The sequence below is a fragment of the Saccopteryx bilineata genome, chromosome 5, assembly GCF_036850765.1.
Source record: "Saccopteryx bilineata isolate mSacBil1 chromosome 5, mSacBil1_pri_phased_curated, whole genome shotgun sequence".
NCBI lineage: Eukaryota > Metazoa > Chordata > Mammalia > Chiroptera > Emballonuridae > Saccopteryx > Saccopteryx bilineata.
Window position 1 is genome coordinate 139,559,564 of NC_089494.1, and position 26,865 is coordinate 139,586,428.

The 26,865-nt window shown below is 37.3% G+C and overlaps 2 protein-coding genes across 16 annotated transcripts in view; one reads left to right on the forward strand and one right to left on the reverse strand.

Annotated features, from left to right (window-relative positions):
• Positions 1-2,891: 2,891 nt before the first annotated feature.
• Positions 2,892-12,389, reverse strand: THNSL1 (threonine synthase like 1). Of its 15 annotated transcripts, none has more exons than XM_066280052.1 (5): positions 12,034-12,233; positions 11,158-11,205; positions 9,908-9,984; positions 7,106-7,275; positions 2,892-5,863 (listed from the first exon to the last, which is right to left on the reverse strand). In XM_066280052.1, exon 5 carries the CDS (start codon positions 5,813-5,815, stop codon positions 3,584-3,586), a length of 2,232 nt encoding a protein of 743 aa, XP_066136149.1. In that variant the 5' UTR covers positions 5,816-5,863; positions 7,106-7,275; positions 9,908-9,984; positions 11,158-11,205; positions 12,034-12,233; the 3' UTR covers positions 2,892-3,583. The 15 variants fall into 15 exon arrangements, with proteins under 15 accessions (XP_066136149.1, XP_066136146.1, XP_066136148.1 ...); XM_066280049.1 differs by having other exon boundaries at positions 11,158-11,210; XM_066280051.1 differs by having other exon boundaries at positions 11,158-11,235.
• Positions 12,390-12,686: 297 nt separating this feature from the next.
• ENKUR (enkurin, TRPC channel interacting protein) overlaps positions 12,687-26,865 on the forward strand; it is a 63,759-nt gene continuing 49,580 nt past the window's right edge. The window contains exons 1-2 of the mRNA XM_066279960.1: positions 12,687-12,958; positions 25,743-25,888. Coding sequence (XP_066136057.1) covers positions 12,882-12,958; positions 25,743-25,888 — 223 coding nt within the window. The 5' untranslated portion in view covers positions 12,687-12,881. The remainder of the gene's footprint in view (positions 12,959-25,742; positions 25,889-26,865) is intronic.

Consider the following 26,865-nt stretch of genomic DNA (forward strand, 5'->3'; position numbering starts at 1 on the left):
ATGTCTTTGTAGTGTTTCAGTTAAAATATTGCCAATTGTTCTGCCTTTGACAGGTACCTTTCCTGAAACACTGGCAACTTTCTTGGCTTTGCTTTTTGGAAAGAGGAGCTTATTCTAACTTTGACTTTAAAAGAGGCTGTTTTCAGAGTTCCAGAGATAAAATAATGATTTAGTGGTTGTGGAGTACACAGATGGGGCCCACACAACTATTTCACAAATTCTATTCATATCATTGATTAGGACAAAACTGCTTTGTTTCTATGGGCTGCGATTCACATAAAAATGGCTTTTTAATGTAGTCTGAATTTTAAAATGATTATAAATGATTTAATGGATTGGACCAATTTTTGCCAAAAATGACTGTTTCAAAGTGAATTGCTATTAAAATCTAACAAAAACCTCGATTGACTACCTTCAAAACTCTGTATTTTGATGGAAATAGTTTACAATTTCCATTAATATGTAATTTTAAGATCCACTATATTTGACATTTGACATCATAAAAAATTACTGATAATGAAAGCCAGAAATTATCATTATAGCATGCAAGTTGATAATTTTCATTTCATAAACCGTTTTTATTTTTAATAATGCCAAGACATGAAAATTATGTTTACATGTCATTATAAAGAACCACAAATATTTGGAAGTCCATATTCATTAGCCTTCAACACAAATTTTACAAAACAGTATCCCTATTAAAGAATAAAAAATCAGACAATTTAAATGTCCATTAACTGGTAAATGAATAGACTGTGCTATTCATACAATAGGGCAGGGGTCAGGAACCTTTTTGGCTGAGAGAGCCATGAACGCCACATATTTTAAAATGTAATTCCGTGAGAGCCATACAACAACCCATGTACGTTACTCATTATCCAATAAAAATTTGGTGTTGTCCCGGAAGACAGCTGTGATTGGCTCCAGCCACCTACAACCATAAACATGAGTGGTAGGAAATGAATGGATTGTAAGACATGGAATGTTTTATATTTTTAACGTTATTTTTTTTTTAAAGATTTATCTGCGAGCCAGATGCAGCCATCAAAAGAGCCACATCTGGCTCGCAAGCCATAGGCTCTCGACCCCTGCAATAGGGTATTATAAAATAATAAAAATTAATGTACTGTGACATTACTCATGTGCATGGATGAATTTGTTTTTAGCAAAAGAAAGTGATAGAAGCATACACACAATGATTCCATAAACATAAAATTCAAAATAAGGCAAAACTAAGCAGTGCAAAACTATAAATATAAAGGGAATGACAAACAGAAAACCTAGGATGATGGTACCTCTGGGAAAGAGAAGTGAATGTGATGAAATAGAGCCACAGCGGATATCAGTTACAGGTAACGTTCTATTCTTAAAGACAGGCATTGCCTACAGGGGTATGTATTACTCATCCTTAAACATATACTTTGTATACACTTGGGAGAAAATGACAGAAAAGAAGGTAGAGACCTGCATGTAGGCAATTCTTTTTGAAGACGCTTGACCTTGATTGGAGCATTAATAAAATAGTAGGTGGAAAAAATACGTTTAGAGAAATTTTGTTTTGCTTTTATGCTTTTTAAGATAGAAATGAAGAGGAAATGAATGGTATAAGGGAGAAGGTGAAGAAACAGGAAAGGAGATAACTGTTGACCAAGTAAGTTACTTGAGTACTCTGAAGGACAGAGTCCAAAGAATACCTGAAGAGATCAGCCTTTGTAAGGAGGCAAGTTCAACCTAATTTCAATCAAAGTGGAGTAAGAAAGCATAGAAACAGGTGCAGCAAATATATACATTTGGTGATGAGCAACCAAGGAATATTATCAAATCTGATGGCTTGTGCCCCTCTGGAATGAGGCAAGATCATTAGCTGAGAGAGGACCAGAGTAGGTTTTAAGAAAAAGTGAATGTATGTAGAAGACAAAACTGACCATGGATAAATGCAGGTGCTTTCTTGGACTTTTCACCTTACCTATTTCCCTTGTCTCTGCCTAGAATGTATTTCTTCTACTTCCCTTTCTCCCAGAAAGTCTTCTTATTCTTCATGACTTAACTCATGTTCTATGTCTTCTGAAGCCTTTTCTGACTATTCCATGGTAATCCTTTTCTTAAATCTTACATTTGACTGTTACCACGCATGCTTCACTTACTCATGGACAGTTTTGCAGTAACTCTTTTGTGCTGTACATGATTTAATTTTTATGTATTGTCTCCTTAACTACAGTTCTTCAGGGCAGAAACTGTTAAACAGTCCCTCCTTCAGAAAGTGTGTTCTCATACACACAGTGAACATTTAGAGATATTTTCACAATATGTCATCTACTAAAACAAATATGCTTAAAAGCAAATGATAAAATAACTAAGAAAACTTTGAAACCTCCATGATTTTCTTATAACTGCTCCTGATTTTCAATTTTTTATTTTAGAACTTAAGTTTTTAGGAGTTAAGCCAGAGAGCTGAGGTTAACACATAATTGGTTTGCATTTTTTAAATTTTTAAACAAATTATTCATCGTAATTTTTTTTCTTTATAACTTTTAATGTTATTTCACAGAGGTAGTTCTCCCAGAAAATGAGGTAAAATGTTATCAGCAAAGACAAATTATGTTAGGAATGTCATCTTGTGGTTGAGAGTAGTTCACTATACTTAGAGGTACTTTTGGTGACAATCTTTAACTCAGAATAAAACACCCAATAATTCACAAATGTATGGTTAAAATGTGTTATGACAAAGAAAGAAAAATTAAATATGTACATCACTGTGTGATTTTAGTCGTCAAAAAAGACAATGTTTATTGAAAGACACAATAGACTATAGAAGAATGGACTCCAAATATTAGAAACTGCTACCTATAACAATAAACACACTTCTATTAAAACTACTCAAATACACTTAATTTTAGAAAGTTTTTCTCTTGAAATAGGTAATTTTATTTCTAAATCCATCACTAAGTAGTTCTGTTGATTATTACATCCTGGATTTACACTGTGTCTTGATTTTCAAACTATATCACTATATAACCATCCAGAGGAGTGAAGAACATGGCACTTACCTAATTTGGATGGTGTAGCATGCACATAATTATTTATAGCCCATATGGATTCTGAATAGAGTTAAAAACACTGGCTCCACCTTACTAGATAAGCTTACTACTTCCTTCAAACAAGTTAGCCATTTGAGTGATAAATTATCTTTCTCATCAACAACGAACTAGTAATGGTTACAGATGTAGTAGTGAACTACTGTGCTTAAATATTTTAATTGCCAAATTGACTACCGGACATTTTGGTCCACCTAAAAATGGGAGAAGAAAGTGGAAACCAATGCCTCAGGAGTACAAAGCATAGCACAACAGCACAAGGGTCCATGCACTATGCTACCTTTGTGTCACTTCTAGATTAAGGATCCAAGGAGCATGTGCAGGTACAAAGGTCAGTGCTAGAGATTAGGCTATTGGAATGCTAAAAGATAATAATACATATTTAGATATTTAAGTTTTAAAAATGTATTGTACTCCAAATCAACTTTTGTGGTTTATTACTGCATGCTTATTACCAGAAAAAAAAAGGTATTTTACTCGGTAAACTTTTATATGAATTGCTTTTGTATTAGTTTTTCCACATGACTCTTCAGGACATTCACATCAGCTGCACAGACCTGGTACTCCATCTTCTCTTGCTGTTTTGTTCTCTCCAATAAAGCTTCATGTGGTGGAGGTAATGCATTGTATGAACTCAATAAATAAAGCTGACTTGATGAAGTTTGGTTGATTTCTTGAATCTTTAAAGCCTGCATGATAGCAGGTGCAAACTTTGAGTAATGAGCTGTAGATGAGACAATCACTGGACAAGATTTGTCTTGCATTCTGTCTGCAACCACTTTTGCAACAGCAGTGTGTGGATCCAAAATATACCCCGAAGTATTATAGGTGGAGTGAATAGCTGCTAGGCACTCTCTCTCAGTACACCAGTCAGCTACGAAATCCTGCTGAAGCTTCTCAACCAGAATCTTTTCTATCTGGAAGTGATGCTGCTCTTCTAATTGGTTAAATAATTTTGTCACTAATTGTCCATCTTTATTAGCTATCATGTGTAAATGTCGTTCCAGATTTGAAGATTTGAGAATATCTATTGCTGGTGAAAAGGTCTGTGCTAATTTTCTTTCCCTTAGATCATAATGTCCTGTTTTTATAAAATCAGTCAAAACATGGTTCTGATTAGAGGCACAAATAAATTTTCGAATAGGGATTCCCATCATTTTGGCGTACACTGCAGCTAAAATGTTACCAAAGTTTCCTGTAGGAATACAGACATCCACTAGACTTCCAAAAGAAATAAACCCTTGGCTAACAAGATCAAGATATGCAGAAGCATGATAAACTATTTGGGGAAGCAGTCGGCCCCAGTTTATGGAATTAGCTGAACTTAAAATTGTTCCATATTCCACAGTAAGAAAGCCAGTAAAATCCGAATCTTTAAAAATTCTTTTTATAGCTGTCTGGCAAAAATCAAAATCTGACTTGACACCCATTGCCCATCCATTTTCTCTCTGACTGCCAATTATTTGTGCTTTCTGAAAATCACTTACTCCATTCTCAGGAAAAAATGTGGCCACAGCTATTCTTTGCTTCTCAGTCTTATTGAGATGACTAAAACCATTTAAGACAGCACTCCCTGTGTCTCCTGAAGTTGCTACAAGGATCATATAATTACAGCTTGGTGGAATACAGTGTGCAAAAAGATGAGGCATAAGCTGTAAAGACAAATCTTTAAATGATCCTGTTGGTCCATGAAACAATTCCAGGATGAACTGGTTGCCTGAGAGGTGCCGGACAGGGGCAATCTTGGAGCAGGCAAAATTTTCCCCATATGCAGTTTCAATCATTTCTCCTAGCCTGGAAGCAGGTATGTCAGCAGGATGTATACACTTTTCCAATAGTATTTGTGCTCTTTCTACATAGGATGCTCCTACTAGGCTTTTCCACTCCCCACAGTTTAATTTTGGAAATTCCTTCTCAGGAACAAAGAGTCCACCATCAGAAGCTAACCCCTCAATCACAGCTTCACTAAAGAATTTTGCTGAAACCTTCTGTTCACAGTCTTTTGGCCAAACGTGTCTTGTTGAAATAAATGTTTCTGAGTCCACATCTTGGTATCTTTTAACTGCATTAAGCACTTTGGCAGCTACCTCCTCTGGGGAAGCGCCACTTTCACAAAAAACACGGGTATCATACCACTTCTTATAATACTGTCTTCTAAATTTAAGTAAGTCTTTCATAGATGTTCCAGAATTCTGACCTACAATCCTATCTATTTTCATTAATTTTAGACGACTAACTATATCTATTAGTGGTACATCCAGGTATACAATTATTCCATTTTTCTTCAGATGCCACATGCTAGCATCATGCATTGGATTGGACCCAGTAAGGGAAATCACACTTCCAGATGCAGAGAAGTTTAACACAGCTTTTCCTTCCTCTTCTAAAAACTGTTCATTACCAACATCCTGTAATTTTTCAGACACACTCATATTCCAGGTTTTTTCAAGGATATCGTCATCCACATCTACAACACAACAACTTAGTTTCTGACCTATTATTCTGCCTACTGTTGTTTTTCCAGCTCCAGGCAGTCCCATCAGGATAATATTTTTGTCTCCAACAAGAGAGTGGGTTGAGTGCCATGACTTCCTTAATTCTGCAAGTGCAAAGGTTCTTGAAAGAAACAGCTGTGTGTGTTTATCCATTTTAACATGTACAATAGAAAAACATGTCTGGGTTATTTGTTTCAGACGCTGATATCGATTAAAGTGGAGCATTCTCTTCTCACTTTTCTGCCCAAGCCAACCTAAAATTTGGCTTTAACCCTTTTCAAAACATAAAAACAAACAAACAAAAAAGACATTTCGTTACTGATTTCAACAGTCTTAAAGTCCTGACAGGAGTGAATTTAACTATGCCCATAGTACATAAACCATTTTAAAATCTTCCAAATTTATGGGACATTTAAAAAGATATTTGAACACAAATTCCCAATATTGCATATTATATTTTTTAAATCTTTTCAAATCTCAAGACAGAGTAATCAAAACTTTAATAATTTGTAATTATTAAGCAACAGAAACTTTATTCAGAAAATGCCATACCGCAGAATCTTCAAAAAATATTAAATCAAATTAGTATTTCTTTTCCTGTAATAAAAATTGTCTTATGTTTTAAAACCCATATAATAAGGATTATTTGGAGTTGAAATTCTATTTACTTGGAATTCACAAAAGCTGATTAATATGCTTTATTTAATTTCTCTTTAGTTATATGAACCTGTTGATAGATTATTATGTTACCCATAAATGTCTTAAATACAGTAGGCACAACAAGAAACCAGAATAAAATATTTGCTTATAAATACTCAAATAACTTTCTAAACTATAGGGCAAAGGTATGATACTTTCTTATGTGCCTTCTCTCATGCATACTGTAAAGAATCATTCTTCATTGTTTTCATATTGAGGACCTTTTTAAAAAGCTAAAATGAAAGGTATATTATTACGCAAATAGTTAAAAAAAAGTTATGATCAGAAGTAAGGTCAAAGGCTACATATCTATAACCTTATCTGCATGGGACCATCACTTTCATGTCTGTCCTATAAATATCATCAGTGGAGAGCCTTAATTCAAGTTCCAGACTCCAGGGTAATAAAAACAAAACTCAAGATATTACTGATGATATGAGGGGAAAAAATATTCTGGCATCCAAAGCAGCTGTCCAATTCCCCATACTGGTCAAATCCCTGTTTTTGGAAATATTCTTACCATTAAAACACAAATGTTTGCCAGATAAGTCAAAATTTTAGTCATATGTAAAGTGCAAGTTCGTAAGTTCTGCCACACTCATTTAAATGGACTAAGATAACTTGACGGCCCACAGTAAGGCTTTTCACATGTTCAGTAGAGCCAAAATGCAACTAAGCCAAGTTCAATGTTAGATGGTACATTTAAGTATGTTCTGAAAACTTTCCATCCTTTACTACTCAGTATCAATTCTACTTAAACTGTGTTCTGTAGTTAACCATTTAAACCATTTTAAGCTAATAATGAATTTAACTTACAAGTTAAATTACAACTGTCAAGAGAAGTACATTTCCTTATTTGGCTTTTCCATTTGTATGTACTGTGCTTTATTCCCCGAGATTTGTAAATATATGATATACACGCACCAATCTGAGATGAAGAGTTTGCTGATGATGAAGCAAAGTCAATCTTTGCAAAGAAAAGGAGTCTATAATGAAAAAAATTTCAGTTAATCATAACTGCATATAGTATCATAAAATCCCACACATATTCTTAAAATGTCCATCTGAAATATTTATATTGCAGAAAAATATGAATTAACCCTTTTCATGTTTCCCCAATTGTGTTAGTAAAAGATTAAGAATCAGGCGTCCCCAAACTACGGCCAGCGGGCCACATGCGGCCCCGAGGCCATTTATCCTGCCCCCTGCCGCACTTCTGAAAGGGGCACCTCTTTCACTGGTGGTCAGTGAAAGGAGCACTGCATGTGGTGGCCCTCCAATGGTCTGAGGGACAGTGAACTGGCCCCCTGTGTAAAAAGTTTGGGGACCCCTGATTAAGATACTGCTTTTTTCAACATGTGTCTCATCATAGAAAATAATTTTACTAAACAGTACTGATAAAATTCCTGCCATCTAGCAATATAAAATATAACCAAATAAAAAATATAACCTCTCACAATGACACCTAAAGTTTTAATGATTTAACTGTATGTTCAGTAATCAGAGAAAAATCTATCAGTGGAATAAAAATAGGAAATGAATGTTTGAATTACTCTTTTAGGTTGTTTTGTCCATCTGAATCACTGCATGATTTTTATGTATACTGTAAAAAGAACAAATGAAGCATCTGCCCCACACAGGTACCTCTTAGCTATTTAAATGCGTTTATAATAAATTCAAACCCTGTATCATAGTATCTGGCACATAAGAATATTCTTATATATAGTAACATTAATAATTGTCAATGACAACAGTCTAAAAGAATTAAATCAGACTATCTGGGCATAAGGCTAGGCTTTTTTTTTTATGGTTTGGTTTATTTATAAACCTTCACAGAAAAAAGTGCTACTCATCTGTAAATCAAGTGTTTTGACACACACAGTCTAATCCTTTCCCTGGAGTAAACAAGGATCAGAGAACTGTATGCTTGAATCATATCAACAATTTATTTTATTAAACTGTTTTCTGATATTGTACACCAACTAATTTTGAGGGACTGCATATAATAAAACAGCCTGATTAACCTCCTATTCAGGAGGCTTTTGCTTATAAAATCACAGTGTCTTCTTTTATAGTTTCCAATGCATAACTTTCTGATTAGTGTAATAGTATTAGTAATAATTGCATATTACCTGAGTAGCTGGTTTGTTTTAATGGATACTAAATCTTTTTTTTTTTTTTTTTTTGTGAGAGAGAGAGAGAGAGAGACAGACAGACAGACATAGATAGATAAGACAGGAAGGAAGAGAGATGAGAAGTATCAATTCTTCCTTGCAGCACCTTAATTGTTCATTGATTGCTTTCTCATATATGCCTTGACCAGGAGGCTACAGCAGACCAAGTGACCCCTTGGTCAGGCCAGCGACCTTGGACTCAAGCTGGTGAGCCTTGCTCAAACCAGATGAGCCCACGCTCAAGCCAGCGACTTTGGGGTTTTGAACCTGGGTCCTCCGCGTCCCAGTCTGACACTATCCACTGCGCCACTGCCTGGTCAGGCGGACACTAAATCTTTTAACTGATCTTTTCTTTCACTCTATGTTGGTTGCTACAATACTTAATATTAACTCCATTAAATATAGAAGATTAACACAAACATGCATGTTAACTTCACCTTATCTTTTATAACCTTTGTTTTATATGAATTTAAAATAGAAAATTATGATAGTTCAATTTACTAATTCTGTATCAAGATTATTTCACCATAAAAATCTCCGACTCTAGAAAAATGCAGTTAAGTGCTATAACATATAAAATTATTTTTAGAAAAAAATAAAGATGAACTCTATTTTAAGCTATATACTAAATTATTTTGTTTTGTAATATTTAAAGTTTTTTTCATTATTGATTTTTGGAGATAGAAAGATAGAGATAGAGAAAAAAACATCAATATGCTGTTCTGCCTGTTCATGCTGTCACTGGTTGATTCTTGAATGTGCCTTGCCCAGGGACTGAGCCTGCAAACTCGGCATGCCCGGACTATGCCCTAATCAATTGAGCTCCCTGGCCAGGGCCTGTTTTGTAATATTTAACCACAAATTAATGTTAGGGCTTCAACATCCACTGTAAACAGATGACAAGAAAAGATGGAATAAAGCCCATAGCATGTAACTTTTATCTGGAAACTGAATTTTGCTTATTTAATATAGTCAATTCTTGTTATTCAGGCAGTTGTGTTCTATAAAGTTAGCATGAATACTGAATTAGTGAATATTGAACCACTGTTCCCAGAAGAAATACAGGGTTAGGTTCCTGTGAGCCTCTGGTCACAACATTTTTGCCAATTGATCAATACATAACTTCGTTTTATGTGTGTTTCTGTTTAAAGACATCTTATTTAACATATACAGTTGATACACTACCAATGAGTCACAACCAAAAGCACTCTTAATTCGTGCCTAAATGAGGCTAATCTAACACACATTTTTCTCTGGAAGGCACATGACAGCACTGCTGCCTCAGGAGCAGTAGGCACAACTTCAGCACTCTGCTTGGGGGCCATTTTAAATAGCAAAATCACCAACTAGACGCACAAAAATGTGAAAAATGTGGCAATAAATAGAATGCGAAAAGGACACTTGTCTACTCTGTGAAAGCTGAAACAAGAAGGCAGAGGATCACCTTGTTTGACCTCAGCTTGGAACACGCAACTTAATATTTTCACCACTGTATGCATATCCATGAATGACTCCAACGTGCTGCAAGTATTAATTTGGGGTTATAAATAAATTTTAGCCAGAATTCACAAATATGCAACCTGTGAAGTGAGGATCAAATGCATATCATTTTCCTTGATGACTCAAAACCATGTTATTAGACAGTTTTCATTTATTTGTTAGTATATTTTTTGGTATAATAATCACAAATAGGCAATTTTTCTTTAGCCAAAGGGCAAACTATTTCAAATTCAATTAAAGTCAAATCACATAGGAGTAAAAATAGTACTTAAAAGACTTGGCCATAAAGTACTCAGGTTTTACTATATCATTAATGTTCTCAAAAAAATTTTAGAGGGCCAAATTAATCACAAAAATATTTTAGTTATACTCTTACTCCTCAGAGTTTATATCAGGGGCCTGTGCCAACTAAAACCCACAGGCAAAATCTGAGCCCCCACCCATTAGTAAATTTAAATTAAGTGTCATGGAAACACAACTTTGCTTTCACTTGTTCATTTGATTAGTACTCTCTCTGGCTGCTGGTGAGCTACAATGGTAGAGGACTGTCGTTGCAACAGAAACAAAGCCTAAATATTATCTAGCTCTTTACAGAAAAAGTTCATGATTTCTGGTGATATACCAATACTAATTTCCTGTGGATATACTGGACATAGGCATTTCCTTGAACACTAATGCCATTCACAGGGAATGACAGAATTATTTATAAACATGCTTTCAAAAATCAAACATAATTACAGACCAAGCACCTAAGAAAAAGTTTTCTTCCAAATGATTTAACAACTTTCATCATAACTGCAAACTAAATATATTATAGTGAGATCTTAAATTGTTTAATATCTGTAAAACCACTATAAATATACTGACTTCAGTGAAAAGACTGTATTCAGGAACACCAGTAAGTCAAGATTAGCTAAGGCTAGTTGGTGGTACCAACTGGAGAAATACTTTTCTTTCCCTTTCTGGATCCTAAAGAAGCTGATTAACATAAATAGTCCCAAAGTGTTCCTTCTAATTAGAAAATCTATAAGCTTTGGCCAATGACTATCATTTGGCAAATAGTATTATTATTCTGAATCTTTAGTTCAAATCTTAGAATGTATAGAGAACAGAATTTTTCTCTATGCAGGCTAAGCAAAGCAAAACAAAGCACCTCATCAAAGGAGAACAAAAAGGGCACAGTAGTATACATACATGTTTTGGAAAGGAGAATATCTGAGAAGAATCATCCCCACGGAGTTACTGACCTTAAATAAAATATTTTTTAAACACCTGGGATAAAAATTAATATTTCATCAACTAAGAAAAAACTAAATTTATGCTTATCTAATGAAATTCACTCTGACCCCCAAATGATAAGGACCTACACATTCAGTAAAGCCTTTTCAAGTAGGAATAAAAAGTTCATCCCTCCACTGAGCAGCCTGGCGGCGGGACGACCAAAGCTGGTGCTCTCTCCCACCTTCCAGGGCCTTGCTCCTCTTTGGACCGAGTGGCCACTGTCAGGTTGGTTCAGAACCATCCATCCATCTTCCTTCCCAAATCACATTGCCAACATTTCTTTGAGAGACTCAGATAGCAAAAAGCTTTTAAATGAGTTTTACTGAGTCTTTAGTTCAAATCTTAGTCGTGTATAATAGGTCTAGGGAAAACCAAGAGTTAAGAATGGCATAAAACCGCTCTCACAAAGACAATTTTCAAAAAGGAACACCCCAAAAAAAGGGGCGGGGGCGAAAATGATCTATCCATAAGGCTTCCACTGGTTTAGGCTGCTGGCTCATAAAAGCAAGTCCACACGCCCGTGGAGACAGCGCTCCGAAGAGGGGCCGGCCCCGGGGGAAGCGGCGGAAGGCAGACGCCCGCGGGCTAGGGTCACGGGGCGGCCCGGGCGACGGGCGGGTGCGAACGCGGGCCGCGGGCGCGGCGAGCCTGCCAGCCGGGGTGGGAGCAGCCGCGAAGCGAGGCCGCTGACTCCGCGGAGCGGAAGGGGAAGGCACCAGCGGGGACAGGCGTGCGACGGGGGCGGCCGCGTGCCTAGAGACTCCCGACCCCTCTTCTCAGGGAACTCACCCAGAAGCCACCCTGAGAAGACAGGGGAAAGGGAAAGACATGGGAGAGAGTGCCCAGGAGCCGCCAGTGTCCACTCGGGACGGACCCGGCTTCTGGCGCTCGCCCGCAGCCCGGGCCCAAGGCCTCACTCCGCCCAGCCCGGCCCGGTTCGCACCCGTGCCGCGGCCTCTGCGACTGCGCCGGGCGGACCTGCGCGGCCGCGCGCCACAGCCACGCCCGGAGCCGCCGGCGCCGGGCACGTGACCCGCGGGCGCTCCCCGCTCCCCGTCCTGCCCCCACCTTGTCCGCTCCCCACGTCGGCCGCGCGTCGGCGTGTCCTCAGCCGTTTGCGCCGCTTCACCTTCCCCCGCCCTCCGTCTGGAACCTGCGCGCCACAGCTTTATTGTGTGACGTCAGCACACCGTCTTTGCTGTTGTGTGTCTGAGTCTTTCTCGCCAAATACACAGTTAGGAAAGAGCGGCATCTTTAAGGGGACTCCATTTTTCACCCCCATTACTCCTAAAGGCACACCGAAACAGTGGTCTCCATGTTGAACTTTTTAGTCAGAAGAATGGGTTACCGTGATGGAAGAAAGAAAACCTAGTTTGCAGTGCCACCTCCCACTTCCCCGTCGCCTAGTGACCGTTCCCAGGGCAAGCGCGCGGTCAACGACGCTAAGCAACCCCAAGAGAAATAGAGTATCTTCCAAGAGAGGACCGCTAAGAGGTCAAAGGGGAAAGAGAGAACCCCTGGTTCCTTGATGAGGCAAGAAAGTAGGGAAGCAAAGGGAAAGCAGTGAAGAAAGGGACGTAGATATTAGTATTATGAGGAAAAGAAGTTAAGTAATTTTCAGGAGTCATTTGGTGGCCATGGATCCAACCTACGCTCCTGAGAGCATTTATAACCTCATACCCAGTGACTGGAAGGAGCCTCCCCAGCCTCCTAGGTATGTGGGTAATACAAGATTATCACTTAAAACAAAAATGGGAATAATTATTTCAGGATTAACAAGGCATCTTATGACTTTTAAAAAATAAAAATATATTTTTGTCTGGATAAAGTAGCCTTGAATGATAGATTTCTAAAGAAAAGTTTGCAAACATCTAGGTATTTAGCATTTCAAAATTCAGAGGCAGATCTAGTGCTATTAGAGAGCCATTTTATGTTAGTCCCCTGTGTTATGATGTGTAATGTTGTAATTTACCTGATTGTTCGCATATGATGTGTATATAACATTGCACAAAATCTCTTATAGAAAAGAGAAAAATCACAATTTTATTATCCACTGTTAGCATACTTGATATTTTGTTTCAAAGATTTATTGTTTTATTTTTGACTGCTCTTTTTCTAAAGGGATAGTACTTATTTTTTTCCCTAAGATTATCATCCAATATAAATTTGTTTGTGAGGCTCAATTTCTTGATCAGTGAAACAAAATAGACAGATTAAATAATTTCTAAGATCTTTTACTGGTCTAATAGATGGAAGGAAGAGTAGATGGATAGAAAACCAAAAACATTTAATCGAGTTAAAATTTTTGACATAAGTGATAGGACCTCCTAAATTCTCCAATTTTTTTTTCCAAGCTCACAATGATTTTTTTATTGATTTTAATTTATTGTGTTTACATAGATTCTAGTGTTGCTCCAAATGCATCCCCCTCCCTCGTATTGCCCTCAATATCTCCCTTGCCCCCCTCCCCATAGCGCCCTCTCCCCTTCCCTCAGGTTTATCCCATCCTATCATCCCCTTTTCCCCTGTTCTCTTTTCCTCTGGTCCCTTTGATCTCTCCTCTGTCTCATTTCAGTTCCTCAGTTCACATTGTTCATTGGATTCTTCAAATGAGTGAGGTCATATGATATTTTTCTTTCTCTGCCTGGCTTATTTCACTTAACATAATAGTTCTCATGTCCATCCATGTTGTCGCAAAAGGTAAGATTTCCTTCTTTTTCATGGCCCCATAGTATTCTATTGTGTACATGTACCAAAGCTTTTTAATCCACTTGTCCACTGACGGACAACGGGCTGTTTCCAGATCTTCGCTATTGTGAACAATGCTGCAGTAAACATGGGGGTGCATTTCTCCTTTTGAAACAGTGCTATGGTGTTCTTGGGGTATATTCCTAAAAGCAGTATAGCTGGGTCAAAAGGCAGTTTGATTTTTAATTTTTGAGGAATCTCCATACTGTTTTCCACAGTGGCTGTACCAGTCTGCATTCTAACCAACAGTGCAGGAGGGTTCCCTTTTCTCCACATCCTCGCCAGCACTTATTCTGTGTTGTTTTCTTGATGAGCGCCATTTTGACTGGTGTGAGGTGATATCTCATTGTGGTTTTAATTTGCATTTCTCTAATGATTAGTGATGTTGAGCATTTTTTCATATGCCTATTGGCCATTTGTATGTCCTCTTTGGAGAAGTATCTATTCATTTCTTTCGCCCATTTTTTGATTGGATTGTTTGTCTTTCTGGTGTGGAGTTTTACAAGTTCTTTATAAATTTTGTTTATTAACCCCTTATCAGACGTATTGACGAATATGTTCTCCCATTGTGTAGTTTGTCTTTTTATTCTGTTCTTATTGTCTTTAGCTGTGCAAAAGCTTTTTAGTTTGATAGAGTCCTGTTTGTTTATCCTGTCCTTTATTTCATTTGCCCATGGAGATAAATCGGCAAATATTTATATATTGCTGCGAGAGATGTCGGAGAGCTTACTGCCTATGTTTTCTTCTAAGATGCTTATGGTTTCATGGAATACATTTAAGTCTTTTATCCATTTGAAATTATTTTTGTGAATGTCATAAGATGGTGGTCTAGTTTCCTTTTTTTGCAGGTAGCTGTCCAATTTTTCCAACACCATTTGTTGAAGAGGCTGTCTTTACTCCACTGTATGCTCTTACCTCCTTTGTCAAATATCAGTTGTCCATAAAGATGTGGGTTTATTTCGGGGTTCTCTGTTCTGTTTCATTGATCTATATGCCTGTTCTTATGCCAGTACCAGGCTGTTTTGAGTACAATAGCCTTGTAGTATAACTTGATATCAGGAAGTGTGATACTTCCCACTTTATTCTTCCTTTTCAAGATTGCTGAGGCTTTTCGTGTTCTTTTTTAGTTCCATATAAATTTTTGGAATATGTGTTCTATATCTTTGAAGTATGTCATTGGTATATTAATTGGTATTGCATTGAATTTATAAATCGCTTTGAGTAATATAGACATTTTAATGATGTTTATTCTTCCTATCCATAAATATGGTATATGCTTCACTTCCACTTGTTTGTATCTTCCTTGATTTCTTTTATCAATGTTTTATAATTTTCCAAGTACCAGTCTTTAAACACCGTGGTTAAATTTACTCCTACATACTTTATTTTTTTGGTTGCAGTAGTGAAGGAGATTGTTTCCTTAATTTCTCCTTCTGACAGTTCATTGTTGGTGTACAAAAATGCCTCTGATTTCTGAGTATTAATTTTATATTCTGCCACCCTGCTGAATTCATTTATCAGGTCCAGTAGTTTTTTGACTGTGACTTTAGGGTTTTCTATATACAATATCATATCATCTGCAAATAATGATAGTTTTACTCCTTCTTTTCCAATTAGGTTACCTTTAATTTCTTCTTCTTGTCTGATTGCTGTAACTAGGACTTCCAGGACTATGCTGAATAAGAGTAGTGAAAGGGGACAACCCTGCCTTGTTGCTGATCTTAAGGAGATTGCTTTTAATTTTTGCTCATTGAATATGATGTTGGCTGTGGGTTTGTCATAGATGGCCTTTATCATGTTGAGGTATGTTCCCTGTAATCCCACTTTGCTGAGAGTTTTGATCATGAATGGGTGCTGGATTTTATCAAATGCTTTTTCTGCATCTATTGAAATTATCATGTGATTTTTCTTCTTCCTTTTGTTTATGTTATGAATCACATTGATTGATTTGCGAATATTGAACCAGCCTTGCCTCCCAAGAATAAATCCCACTTGATCATGGTGTATGATTTTTTTCATATGTATCTGGATCCGGTTAGCTAATATTTTGTTGAGGATTTTAGCATGTATATTCATCAGGGATCTTGGCCTATAATTTTCTTTCTTTGTGTTGTCTTTGCCTGGTTTTGGAATCAGAATTATGCGCACCTCATCCAAGGAGCTTGGAAGTCTTCCTTCCTCTTGAATTTTTTGAAATAGTTTGAGAAGGATAGGAGTTAGTTCTTCTTTGAATAGTTGGTAGAATTCACTTGTGAAGCCATCTGGCCCCAGGCTTTTGTTTGTTGGGAGTGTTTTGAAAAATGTTTCTATCACATTTGTTGTAATTGGTCTGTTTAGGTTTTCTGATTCTTCCATATTGATTATTAAAATATATGTTTCAAGGAATATGTCCATTTTATCTAGGTTGTCTAGTTTTTTGGCATACAGTTCTTTATAGTGTTTTCTTACAATATTTTGTATTTCTGTTGTGTCAGTTGTTATTTCCCCACTCTCATTTCTACTTTTATTTATTTGAGTCCTCTCTCTTTTTTTCTTGGTGAGTCTCTTTAAAGGTTTATCAATCTTTACCTTTTCAAAGAACCAGCTCCTTGTTTCATTGATTCTCTGTATTGTATCTTTAGTCTCTATGTCATTTATTTCTGCTCTGATCTTATTTCCTTCTTTCTACAACCTCTGGGCTTAACTTGCTATTCTTTTTCTAGTTGTTTTAGATGCACGGTTACGTTGTTTATTTGAGCTTTTTCTAGCTTCTTTAGATATGCCTATAATGCTATGAACTTCCCTCTCAGTACTGCTTTTGCTGTGTTCCATAAATTTTGAGTTGATGTATGTTCATTATTGTTTATTTCTAGGAATTTTTTTGTATCTTCTTTGATCTCATTATTAACCCATTCATTATTTAATAACATGCTATATAGTTTCTAAGTGTTTGAGTATTTTTCAGTTTTTCTGTTGTGGTTGATTTTTAGTTTTATGCCATTGTGATCAGAGAAAATGCTTGATATGATTTCAGTCTTCTTAAATTTGTTGAGACCTCTTTTGTGCCCTAACCTGTGGTCTATCCTAGAGAATGTAACATGAGCACTTGAAAAGAGTGTATATTCTGCTGCTTTAGGGTGAAAGGGTCGAAGATATCTATTAAATCCAGTTGATCTAGTGTGTCCTTTCAGTCTGCTGTTTCTTTGTTAATTTTATTTCTTGAGGATCTATCTAGTGATGTTAGTGGGGTATTGAAATGTCCTACTATTATAGTATTACTATTGATCTTGCCCTTTATATCCATCAAAGTCTGCTTTCTAAATTTAGGTGCTCCTATTTTAGGTGCATATATATTTATAGTGGTTATATCTTCCTGTTGGATTGCTCCTTTTATCATTATGTAGTGCCCTTCTTTATCTCTTACTATAGCCTTTGTTTTAAAGTCCATTTTTTCAGATATAAGTATTGCTATCCCAGCTTTTTTTAAATTTCCATTTGCATAAAATATTTTTTCCATCCTTTTTCCTTCAGTCTATGTGAATCTTTTGTTTTAAGGTGTGTCTCTTGTAGACAGCATATGTATGGGTCCTGTTTTCTTATCCATGCAGCTACCCTATGTCTTTTGATCAGATCATTTAACTCACTTACATTTAAGGTTCTTATTGATATATAGTTGTTTATTGCCATTTTATTCTTTAAAGCTGTATTCCTCTTTTGTTATATTCTTTTCCCCCTTCAATATGTTTACAACGGGCCCCTTAAAATTTTTTGCAGCATCGGTTTTGTTGTAATGAATTCCTTGAGTTATTTTTTGTCTGGGAAGCTTTTTATTTCTCCTTCAATTTTAAATGATAGCCTTGCTGGATAAAGAAGTCTTAGTTGTAGGCTCTTGTTCTGCATTACATTGAATATTTCTTGCCATTCCCTTTGGACCTCAGGTGTTTCTGTTGAGAAGTCGGATGTCATTCTTATGGGGGCTCCTTTGTAGGTGATAGCCTTTTTTTGTCTAGCAGCTTTTAATATTTTCTCTTTATCACTTAGCTTTGGTATTTTAATTATGATGTGTCTTGGTGTAGATTTCTTTGGGTTTTTCTTTAATGGAATTCTCTGTGCTGCTTGAACTTGTGTGACTTTTTCCTGCATCAGTTTAGGGAAGTTTTCAGCTATGATTTGACTGAAGAAAGTCTCTATCCCTTGTTCTTTCTCTTCTTCAGGGACCCCTATGATGTGGATATTATTTCTCTTCATGTTGTCACAGAGCTCTCAGAGTTTCCTCAGACTTTTTGAGTCTCTTTTCTTTTTGCTGCTGTTCTTCTGTGCCTTTATTTATCTTGTCCTCTAACTTGCTGATTCGGCCCTCAGCTTCATCCATCCTGCTTTTAATTCCTTCCATTGTGGTCTTCATTTCTGATATTGTACTTATTATTTCTGACTGATCCTTTTTTTATTTCAATGTCCTTTTTTATACTTACTATCTCTTTATTTAATTGTTCGTTCTGACCATCTATTGTTGTTCTAAGATCCTTGAGCATCCTAACAATCATTATTTTAAACTCTGCATCCAGTAATTTGGTTATATCTGACTCATTCAAGTCCTTTTCTGGGGATTTCTCTTGATTCAATTGGGTTGCATTTCTCTGCCTTCCCATTTTACTGTGTGTAAGAAGGGTGTGGCCACTGGATTCCAATTGGTCTGGCGTCTGTGTTCCCTAGGTATGGTCTGTCTTCAGGCCCACCACCCCCTCTGCGGTTGCCTCGGGCATTCATGTATGGGTATTGCCAGCACTGACCGACTGCAGATGTTGCTGCTGTTTCTGCCTCTCCACAGGAGGGGCTGTGTTGACGTGCCTGGGTCTAGAAGCCTCGGCCTTTGCCATGCCCCCATGGGTGAGCTGTGTGCCATGCCTGGTGCTGCAAACCATGACACCTCAGGCAGGCGTGAGCACCTGCCCTCAGCCGCGGCTCTCTACCTTTTCCCGGGCTTTCGCTCAGCCCCCATGGTTGGAGCTGTGCTCGCAAATTGGGCCAGAAGCCCCAGCTCTGTGGGCTGGATAGCGTGCTGCATGCCCATGCTCAGCTGCTGGTCTCTGTGTTTCCCAAGCTTTCGCCTTTCCCCTGCGGGAGAAGTTACAGGCAGGCCCACAGCTAACTGGGCCGCTTTTGTGTGCCCCTTTCATCCCACCAAGCGAGACTAAGCTCATGCTGGGCCTCATTCATGGCCAGTCTGGCATCCGCCCCCACCAGAGGGACTGCGCTTCTGCATCCTGCCTCCACCCACCCTCCAGTGAGCCCTCAGCCGCATGGGTGGGGGCACTGCAGCTCAGACCCTAACACTCCATACTGTAGTCCTGAAAGCTCCCTCCTTCTATGCGACTCTGCTCTGAGTGCCGTGGGAGAGCTTGTTTCGCTGGTGTCCTGCTTCCCTTTGCTGGTTCCAGGGGAAATATTTGCTTCAGATTTGGGAAGTGACTCGTCCCAGGGGTTAGGGTGGCTGTCTCTCAAAGTGTTTCTCCCTGTGCCTCCTAGATTACACTCTCTTCCTGCTACTCTGGTCTTCTCCTTACTCCCATCTCCCAGAGCCCCGGTGAGTGGTTGTGAGAAAGGTGTTCTGAGTAGTCCCTTTAAGAAGAATCCTGGGTCTGAGAAATCTGTCTCTTTCTTACAAACAGTATCCTGACTTGTTTCACAGCTAAATACTGTCCATACGCCTCTTCTAGGCTCTGGAGCTGCAGGCTGGGACTTTGTTCCTGGGGCTCAGGACCCTCCCCTCTCCACTTCCTGCCACACGAGTCTCTCCGGGCTGCTGTCCCTCCCGGGAGCTGGGCAGCCCTCTCCGCATTTCCACTTTTCCTACCAGTCTCAGTGTGGCTTGTTCAGTGTTCCTTGGTTAAAGAGTCCTGTTAGTTTAGTCCAAAGTTGGTTTTTCCAGATGATGGTTCTTAAAATTAAGTTGTAATCCACTTTGGTTCTGGGAGGTGGAAGTTGGTACGTCTGCCTACTCCATCGCCATCTTGCCACCCCTACCACAATCTAAATTCCCCAAATTTTAAAAAGGTCATCATAAAGTAAACATTCTATTTATTCTCCTGTGTAGAGACTTACCACTTATTTAAATCCGTAAGGAGAAAATAAGGTAAGTAGGGGTAAAATCTTACTCCTCCTAGGTCTTTGTTGTCTTTTACCTTTCTCTTTTTCCTGATTTAAGTCTAAACCACATTGAAAGAGCACTGGACCAGGAATAAAAAAACAAAACAGGAGCTGCAACTAATTGGTTTTGGGATCATAAATATATTTTCATTTCTGATGTGTAAAACTAATCTTTATGGCCTCTTTCAGATCTAATGGTCAATTATTTTTACTGATAATTACTTGGGGTGCATACCATTGTCAGCAAGTGGACACATCCTGCCATTTTAAGCCTGAGTATCTTTGTTTTTTAACCAGAGCAGTAACTACATTGTTTTCCATTAGCTTCTCAAAAATCCAGTAGAGATTAGAATGAGAAATGTACAGTAAGAAGATACAATACAGTTGCAGAGTCTGTGAGGAGTGTTCAAGTTAACTATTGCTGAATGGACTTTTGGTCCAAAATTCCTGTATATTATACAAAATAAAGCTCCTCCTCTCTGTAACCCACTGGTAGATTGTACTTTTTATAGGGTGCTGAATTTGAATGGTAAGATTTTTATTAGATAGGTGTTCTGTTTATTGGGAAAGCTTTACTATGCATCTTGGTGATTTTTTTCAAGAAATTTTTATAGGACCTGGCTGGTTGGCTCAGTGGTAGAGTATCAGCCTGGTGATTGGTTATCTGGGTTCCATTCCCAGTCAGGGCACACAGGAGAAGCACCCATCTGCTTCTTCACCCTTATTCCTCTCACTTTTGTCTCCCTCTTTCTCTTTCCCTCCTGCAGCTATGGCTCCATTGGAGTTAGTTGGCCCTGGCATTGAGGATGGCACCATGGCCTCTGCCTCAGGCACTAAGAATAGCTTGTTTTCTGAGCCGTGGAGCAACGCCCCAGGTGGGCAGAGCATCACTGTAGGGGGCTTGCTGGGTCGATCCCATTTAGGTCATGTACGGGAGTCTGTCGCTGCCTCCCCTCCTCTCACTTAATTAAAAAAAAAGAGAGAGAAATTTTATAGGAACAACCTTTATTCATTTAACAAGCATTAACTGAGCCCCTACTCTGTGTGTAATATTGCCCTTTGGGGAATATTGGAGTGACAGCACAAACTCCTTGGTTTACTCTGAAGGAATGTGTAGGAAAAAGGAATTTATGGTTAAGGGAATAGAAAGTATCCCAATGTGGAGCCACCGAACACTATTATTAAGTTAGCCTACACTATCAGCAACAACCATGGGGAGTTTTTAATTTGACAAGATGTCATGCATATGAAAATCACTCATTTATAGAAATGGAGTACAATAAAACATTTAACTCTTTCTCACTACACTAACACAACTTGTCCTGATTCAGTCCCCTTACTAATAGTAAGAATTAATCATAAGAAATGTATCAAGCTCCAAGGCTTATATTGTATCACCGAGTTATAAACCCAGCTTTAAGAAAGCTCTCTGCAGCTCTTTGCAAACCTGGCAAGATATTTATCCAGCATTCGTAAAGTGTTGGAATTCTTGGAGAAATCAACAATGTATAGTACTGTGATCTCCCATGCCTCAGAGGTTAATTTCCTTGGGGAACAAAAATATGAACATAAAATATTAATAATAAAACCATATATTATTGAAAACCCTAATGAGAGATGCAGATACTAAATGAAATAGATGTATGTTACTGAACAGATATATGTAACCAAAGTGGGGTGAAAGGCAACCTTTTCCAAATGAAGTAAAAACTGGGATTTAAGATATAAAAGTGTTAAATTCAATGGGAAGCCATGAATCAGTTTTCAAAATTTCAGTAGCTCATGATGCCTGAGATGGTTTCCAAGATCACCACATTTATGACCCTTATATTGATAATTCCAGTTGCTTAATATCTCTAGTCATTTCCTTTTTGTTTAAGATAATATTCCAGATATGCTCCAAATAGCCATAGGACTGTGATCCACTTTCCTTGATACACAATACTGCCACTGATGAATCCATTAGCATGTTGTCAGTCATGTCCTGCTGTTGTCTCACATAAATTAGGATTAAATTTGGTTCCTTTCATTCTACAGTTTTGTAGGCAATTCTTTTTTACTTGAACTCAGCATTAGTCTACGGAGATAGTTGGGAATTTCAAATCTTTCAAACACTCTCCTAACCCTCCCTCCAAGTTTTGTGCATTTTCAGATCTTATGTCTTTGATATCTCCACCAACCATCGAGCAAGGCAAGTAAGTACTTTGCACTTTAGTAGGCTGCTAGATATTTCTTTCTAGGCTGACAGCAAAAATGTTTTTGAGGATTCAGTCAGTCATCAAATGCATCCATTAGTCAGTTTATATTTCTCTACCTTATCAGTAAGGATTTAATAAGAGGACTTACTAACATTAAAATGTATATTATTAAATCTAAGGTATTTTCCTGATTTATATTACTATGTCTAAGATATTTTCCAATCATCTTCATTTCAGTAACCTGAAACTCCAGATAACTCATGCAATCCTTGCTGCTCTACAGATTTTTAGATGCTCTTTCGCATCAGGCTCACCAGTATGGACTTTCTGGATGCATGCTTTTTGAAACTGGGAATATTTAATGTCATAAGCACCCAGTAGTTGTTTCTTTTTTATGCTTTCCTGGTTTTTTTTAGTGAGAGTAGGAGAGATACAGAGACTCCCACACGTGCCTATTAAAAACTGAGATATAATTGACATTATATTAGTTTCATTTATTTTTTGTTTTTATAATTTAGAAAAATAAGTTTTTATATAGAATAGAGTACTTTGTTTTCTATAATATATGGGTAAGCTTTGAGCTCCCACAAAATAATTATTGAATCACAAGATTGCAAATTAAAAAGTAGTAAAAGTATACACACTTCTTTTGACCCCAGAGGAATATTTTATTAATCAGAAGATCGTATCTGCCATTTCCAACTTCCATGGCACTTTTAAGGCAGATTCAATTGAACCTTATACCCTGAAGTATCTAATGAGTTTGTTCAATGTGGACCATAATTGATTCCTAGCTATTGAGTTGAAGATTGACAAAAGGCCCCTAAAAGCAAGAAATGATTTCATATTTTTTCAAAGTTATCCACATTAAGAACAAAGAGAATAAATGTTGTTAAAAGTGATTTAGCTAAACTTCTGCTTCCAATTAAGGTGAAATGTAGCCTCTTATCATGAACAGCTAAAACATTAGAAAAATAAAATAAAACAAGGTTTTCAGACACTGGACAATAGACAGCATAGAGCAGTCATTCCTAAGAGAGGGAAACAAGCCCTGCAATTGCCTCGACATATTCTCTGGAGAGAATTTATAGGCCAAAGCCCTGGGAAGAGGAATCTAAAGAAAACCTAGCAGTTTTCCTGAGTTAAAGAGACAGAGTTTAGAGTTCTGGAAGGTCAAGACAAGGTATGTAGAATTCACAGCCCAGTGTGTAGTAGAGGTGAGAACTGCAGAGAAAGAGAGGGAAAGAGAGAGAGAGAGTGAGAGAGAGAGAGAGAGACATGCAGGAGAATTTCCCTGAAGTCTTTGGTTGACAGTACATGTATGTGATGAAATATCAGCAGAATTTGATCAAACACATGTACTGTCAACTAAAGACTTCAGGGAAATTTGGATTTACACAATGATATAAATATATATATATATTATTTAAAGAAATTTTTAAAATATATACTTTGAATCAGCTTCTTAAAGGAGAAATAATAACAAAAATTTGAGGTTTTATAACACATATAGAAGTTAAATGGCCCAGGCTGGTTGGCTCAGCTGTAGAGCATCAGCCCGGCCTGTGCAAGTCCTGGGTTCAATTCCTGTCAGGACACACAAGAGAAGTGACCATCTGTTTCTCCACCCCTCCCCCTCCTATTTCTCTCTCTCTCTCTCTCTCTCTCTCTCTCTCTCTCTTCCCTTCCTGTAGCCATGGTTTGAATGGCTCGAGCAAGTTGGCCCTCGTCACTGAGGATGGTTTCATGGCCTCAGTTCAGGCACCAAAATAGCTTTGTTGCCAAGCAACGGAGCAAGCCCCAGATGGCCAGAGCATCACCCCATTGAGGGCTTGCTGGGGGATTCTGGTCAGGGCACTAGTGGCAGTCTGTTTCTCTGTCTCCCTGCCTTTTACGCAATAAAAAAGTTAAATATCTTAAACATTAGGGCAAAGATTGGGGGAGGAATACAAGTATTCTTTTGTAAGGTTCTTATACCATAGATGAGGAGGTATATTATTTGAATGTAGACTGTGATGTTAAACATGTATATTGTAAACCTTAGAATGTTCACAAAATAAAAACAAAATCCAAACACAAATAAAACAGGATTAAAAAAAGAAAGAATGAACAGTGAGATATGTAGAAAACAAACTGCAATGAGGAAAATTGAAATGTGAACATTTTAAAAATTATTTAAATGTGAAAATGTGAATGGTCTAAACATGCCAAGTAAAAGAGAGTGTTAGGAAGGATAAAAATTCTTTGTTCTCCATGAAAAAAAAATGCCTTTAGAAATAAACATACAAGTAAATAAAAAGGTGAAGAATAGAAAAATACTATATTACCACAAAATGAATGTTGGAGTGGTTATATTCATATCAGACAGGAAATTTTAGAATACAGAATGTTTGCATGTTTGAAAGTGTTATTTTATAATGATGAAGTGGTCAGTTTTTTAAGAAGAGATGGTAAGCCTAAATACTCTGTACCCACTAACTGTGTCAAAAATATATAAAGCAAAAACTGATAGAACTGAAAGAAGAAACAAATACACAGTTGTAGTCACAGATTTCAATAATTAATAGAACATTGAAAAACACTACAAAATTGTCACTTATGACCACTCCAGCCAACAACAGCAAAGTACACTATTTTTTTGAGGGTACATAGAACACTTACCAACATAGACCATACTTTTTGCCATAAAACAAGTTTGAGAAAATTTAAAAGGATTGAAATAATATCAGAAAGGTATCTGAGAAATATTCAATTATGTGAAAACCACACAAAACATCTAAATAAGCTCTTGAGTCAAAGAAGATACCAGAAGGGAATTAAAAAGGTATTTAGAGCTTAATAAAAATAAAAGCATTGCATATCAAAATTTGTGGGGTACAGCTATAATTCATATAGAGGGAATTCTATCATTTTAAATACTTCTAATTGGATAGTATAAAGGTTTCAAGTAAGATATCTTAACTTGCACCTTAAAAAACTTGAAAAAGAAAATAAAATTAAACCACGAATAAGGAGAAATAGTAAAGATCAGTGCAGAAATCATCGAAATGAAAAACATGTAAACGTTAGAGAAAATCAAGAGCTGGGTCTTTGAGAAGAGCCATAAAATTAGTAAACCCCTAGTCAGACTGATCAGTAAAAAGGGATTAGGGGAGCAAGACAGAGAGAGAGAAGTGGGAGATCACTACTGGTGCTTCAGTTGTTCAAAGAATAGTAAGGAAATGCTATGAACATCTTTAACCTGGCACCTCTTTCTTAGGCAACTCTTCCCTCTAGCTTACCACACCTGAAGACAAGGCTCAGTTTATGCTTTATGGCTATCTCCAAATGAATGTAGACTTATGTAAATTAGCAATGCATGTCCTATTTTAAACTTTAAATAATTTTTACTGCAAATATAAATTCTGAAACTTCTTTTAATTTTAGGTACAAATCAATTTTTAGGACAGCTGTAAAGGAGGACATGCAAAAATGTAAAGCTGCAATGAAAACGATGGGACCACCGAAAGTTGAAGTTCCCTCTCCAAAGGATTTCCTGAAAAAACACTCAAAGGAAAAAACTCTACCACCCAGTAAGTTTTTAACTCTTTTTTAAATATTAACAATGTTAACAGGTAATTTAACTAAAATTATTTTATAGTCTATGAATATTAAATGTAAACAAATAATAGCAACTTTATCTTATAGTAAATAGAATTTGAGATGATAAAGTAAAGTAAGAGTAGAGATTGTACAGAAAAAGAGAGTAGAGAATGCTAAGGTGTCCCCAAAATGCTCTCCTTTTGGTGGTGCAAGCACCTTAAACTATATCTTAGAATGTCCAATAAAACCTCAACTCCAGCACCAGATGCCAGCCCTATGAATTCAATAACAAGCGTAAGAAGAGTTCTAGCCAGACCAACTGGTGGCACAATAGATAGAGTATCAACCTGGGATGCTGAAAACCCAGATTTGAAGCCCTGAGATTGCCAGCTTGAGCGTGGGCTCATCTGGCTTGAGCCCAAAGTTCACTGCCTTGAAGCCCAGGGTCGCTGGCTTGAGCCCAAGGTCACTAGCTTGAGCAAGGGGTCATTGGCTTGGCTGCCCCCCCCCCCCCGTCAAGGCACATATTAGAAAGCAATCAATGAACAACTAAAGTGTCACAACTATGAGTTGATGCTTCTCTTCTCTGTCCCTTCCCGTCTGTCCCTCTCTCCCTCTCAAAAAAAAAAAAAAAAGAGGTGAGATACAATCAGGAGCCAATAGGAAACTTCAGTTATATCAGTAATGTTTTATTTGTTATGATGCATGTTGGGTACATAGCTATTACATGATTTATATACCTTATAATAACAGTAGTTTTCATGGAAAAAAAATAAACACAGATTCTTGGATTTTTTAATACATCAAGTTTTTTTGTTGTTTGTTTTTGTTCTTTTACTTACATGGTGATTTTATGGTAACTTTCTTCTGAAGAAACAATTATTAGTAATCATGAGTACTCAGAAAAGTTTTGTTGTTTCTTTGAACTTTATTCAGTGGAAAAGCTGAACTTTTGTTGTTGAAATCT

Excerpts from the sequence above, each read along its gene's own strand:
- THNSL1 (XM_066280061.1), bottom strand. The coding sequence starts at position 5,815 with ATGCTCCACTTTAATCGATATCAGCGTCTGAAACAAATAACCCAGACA.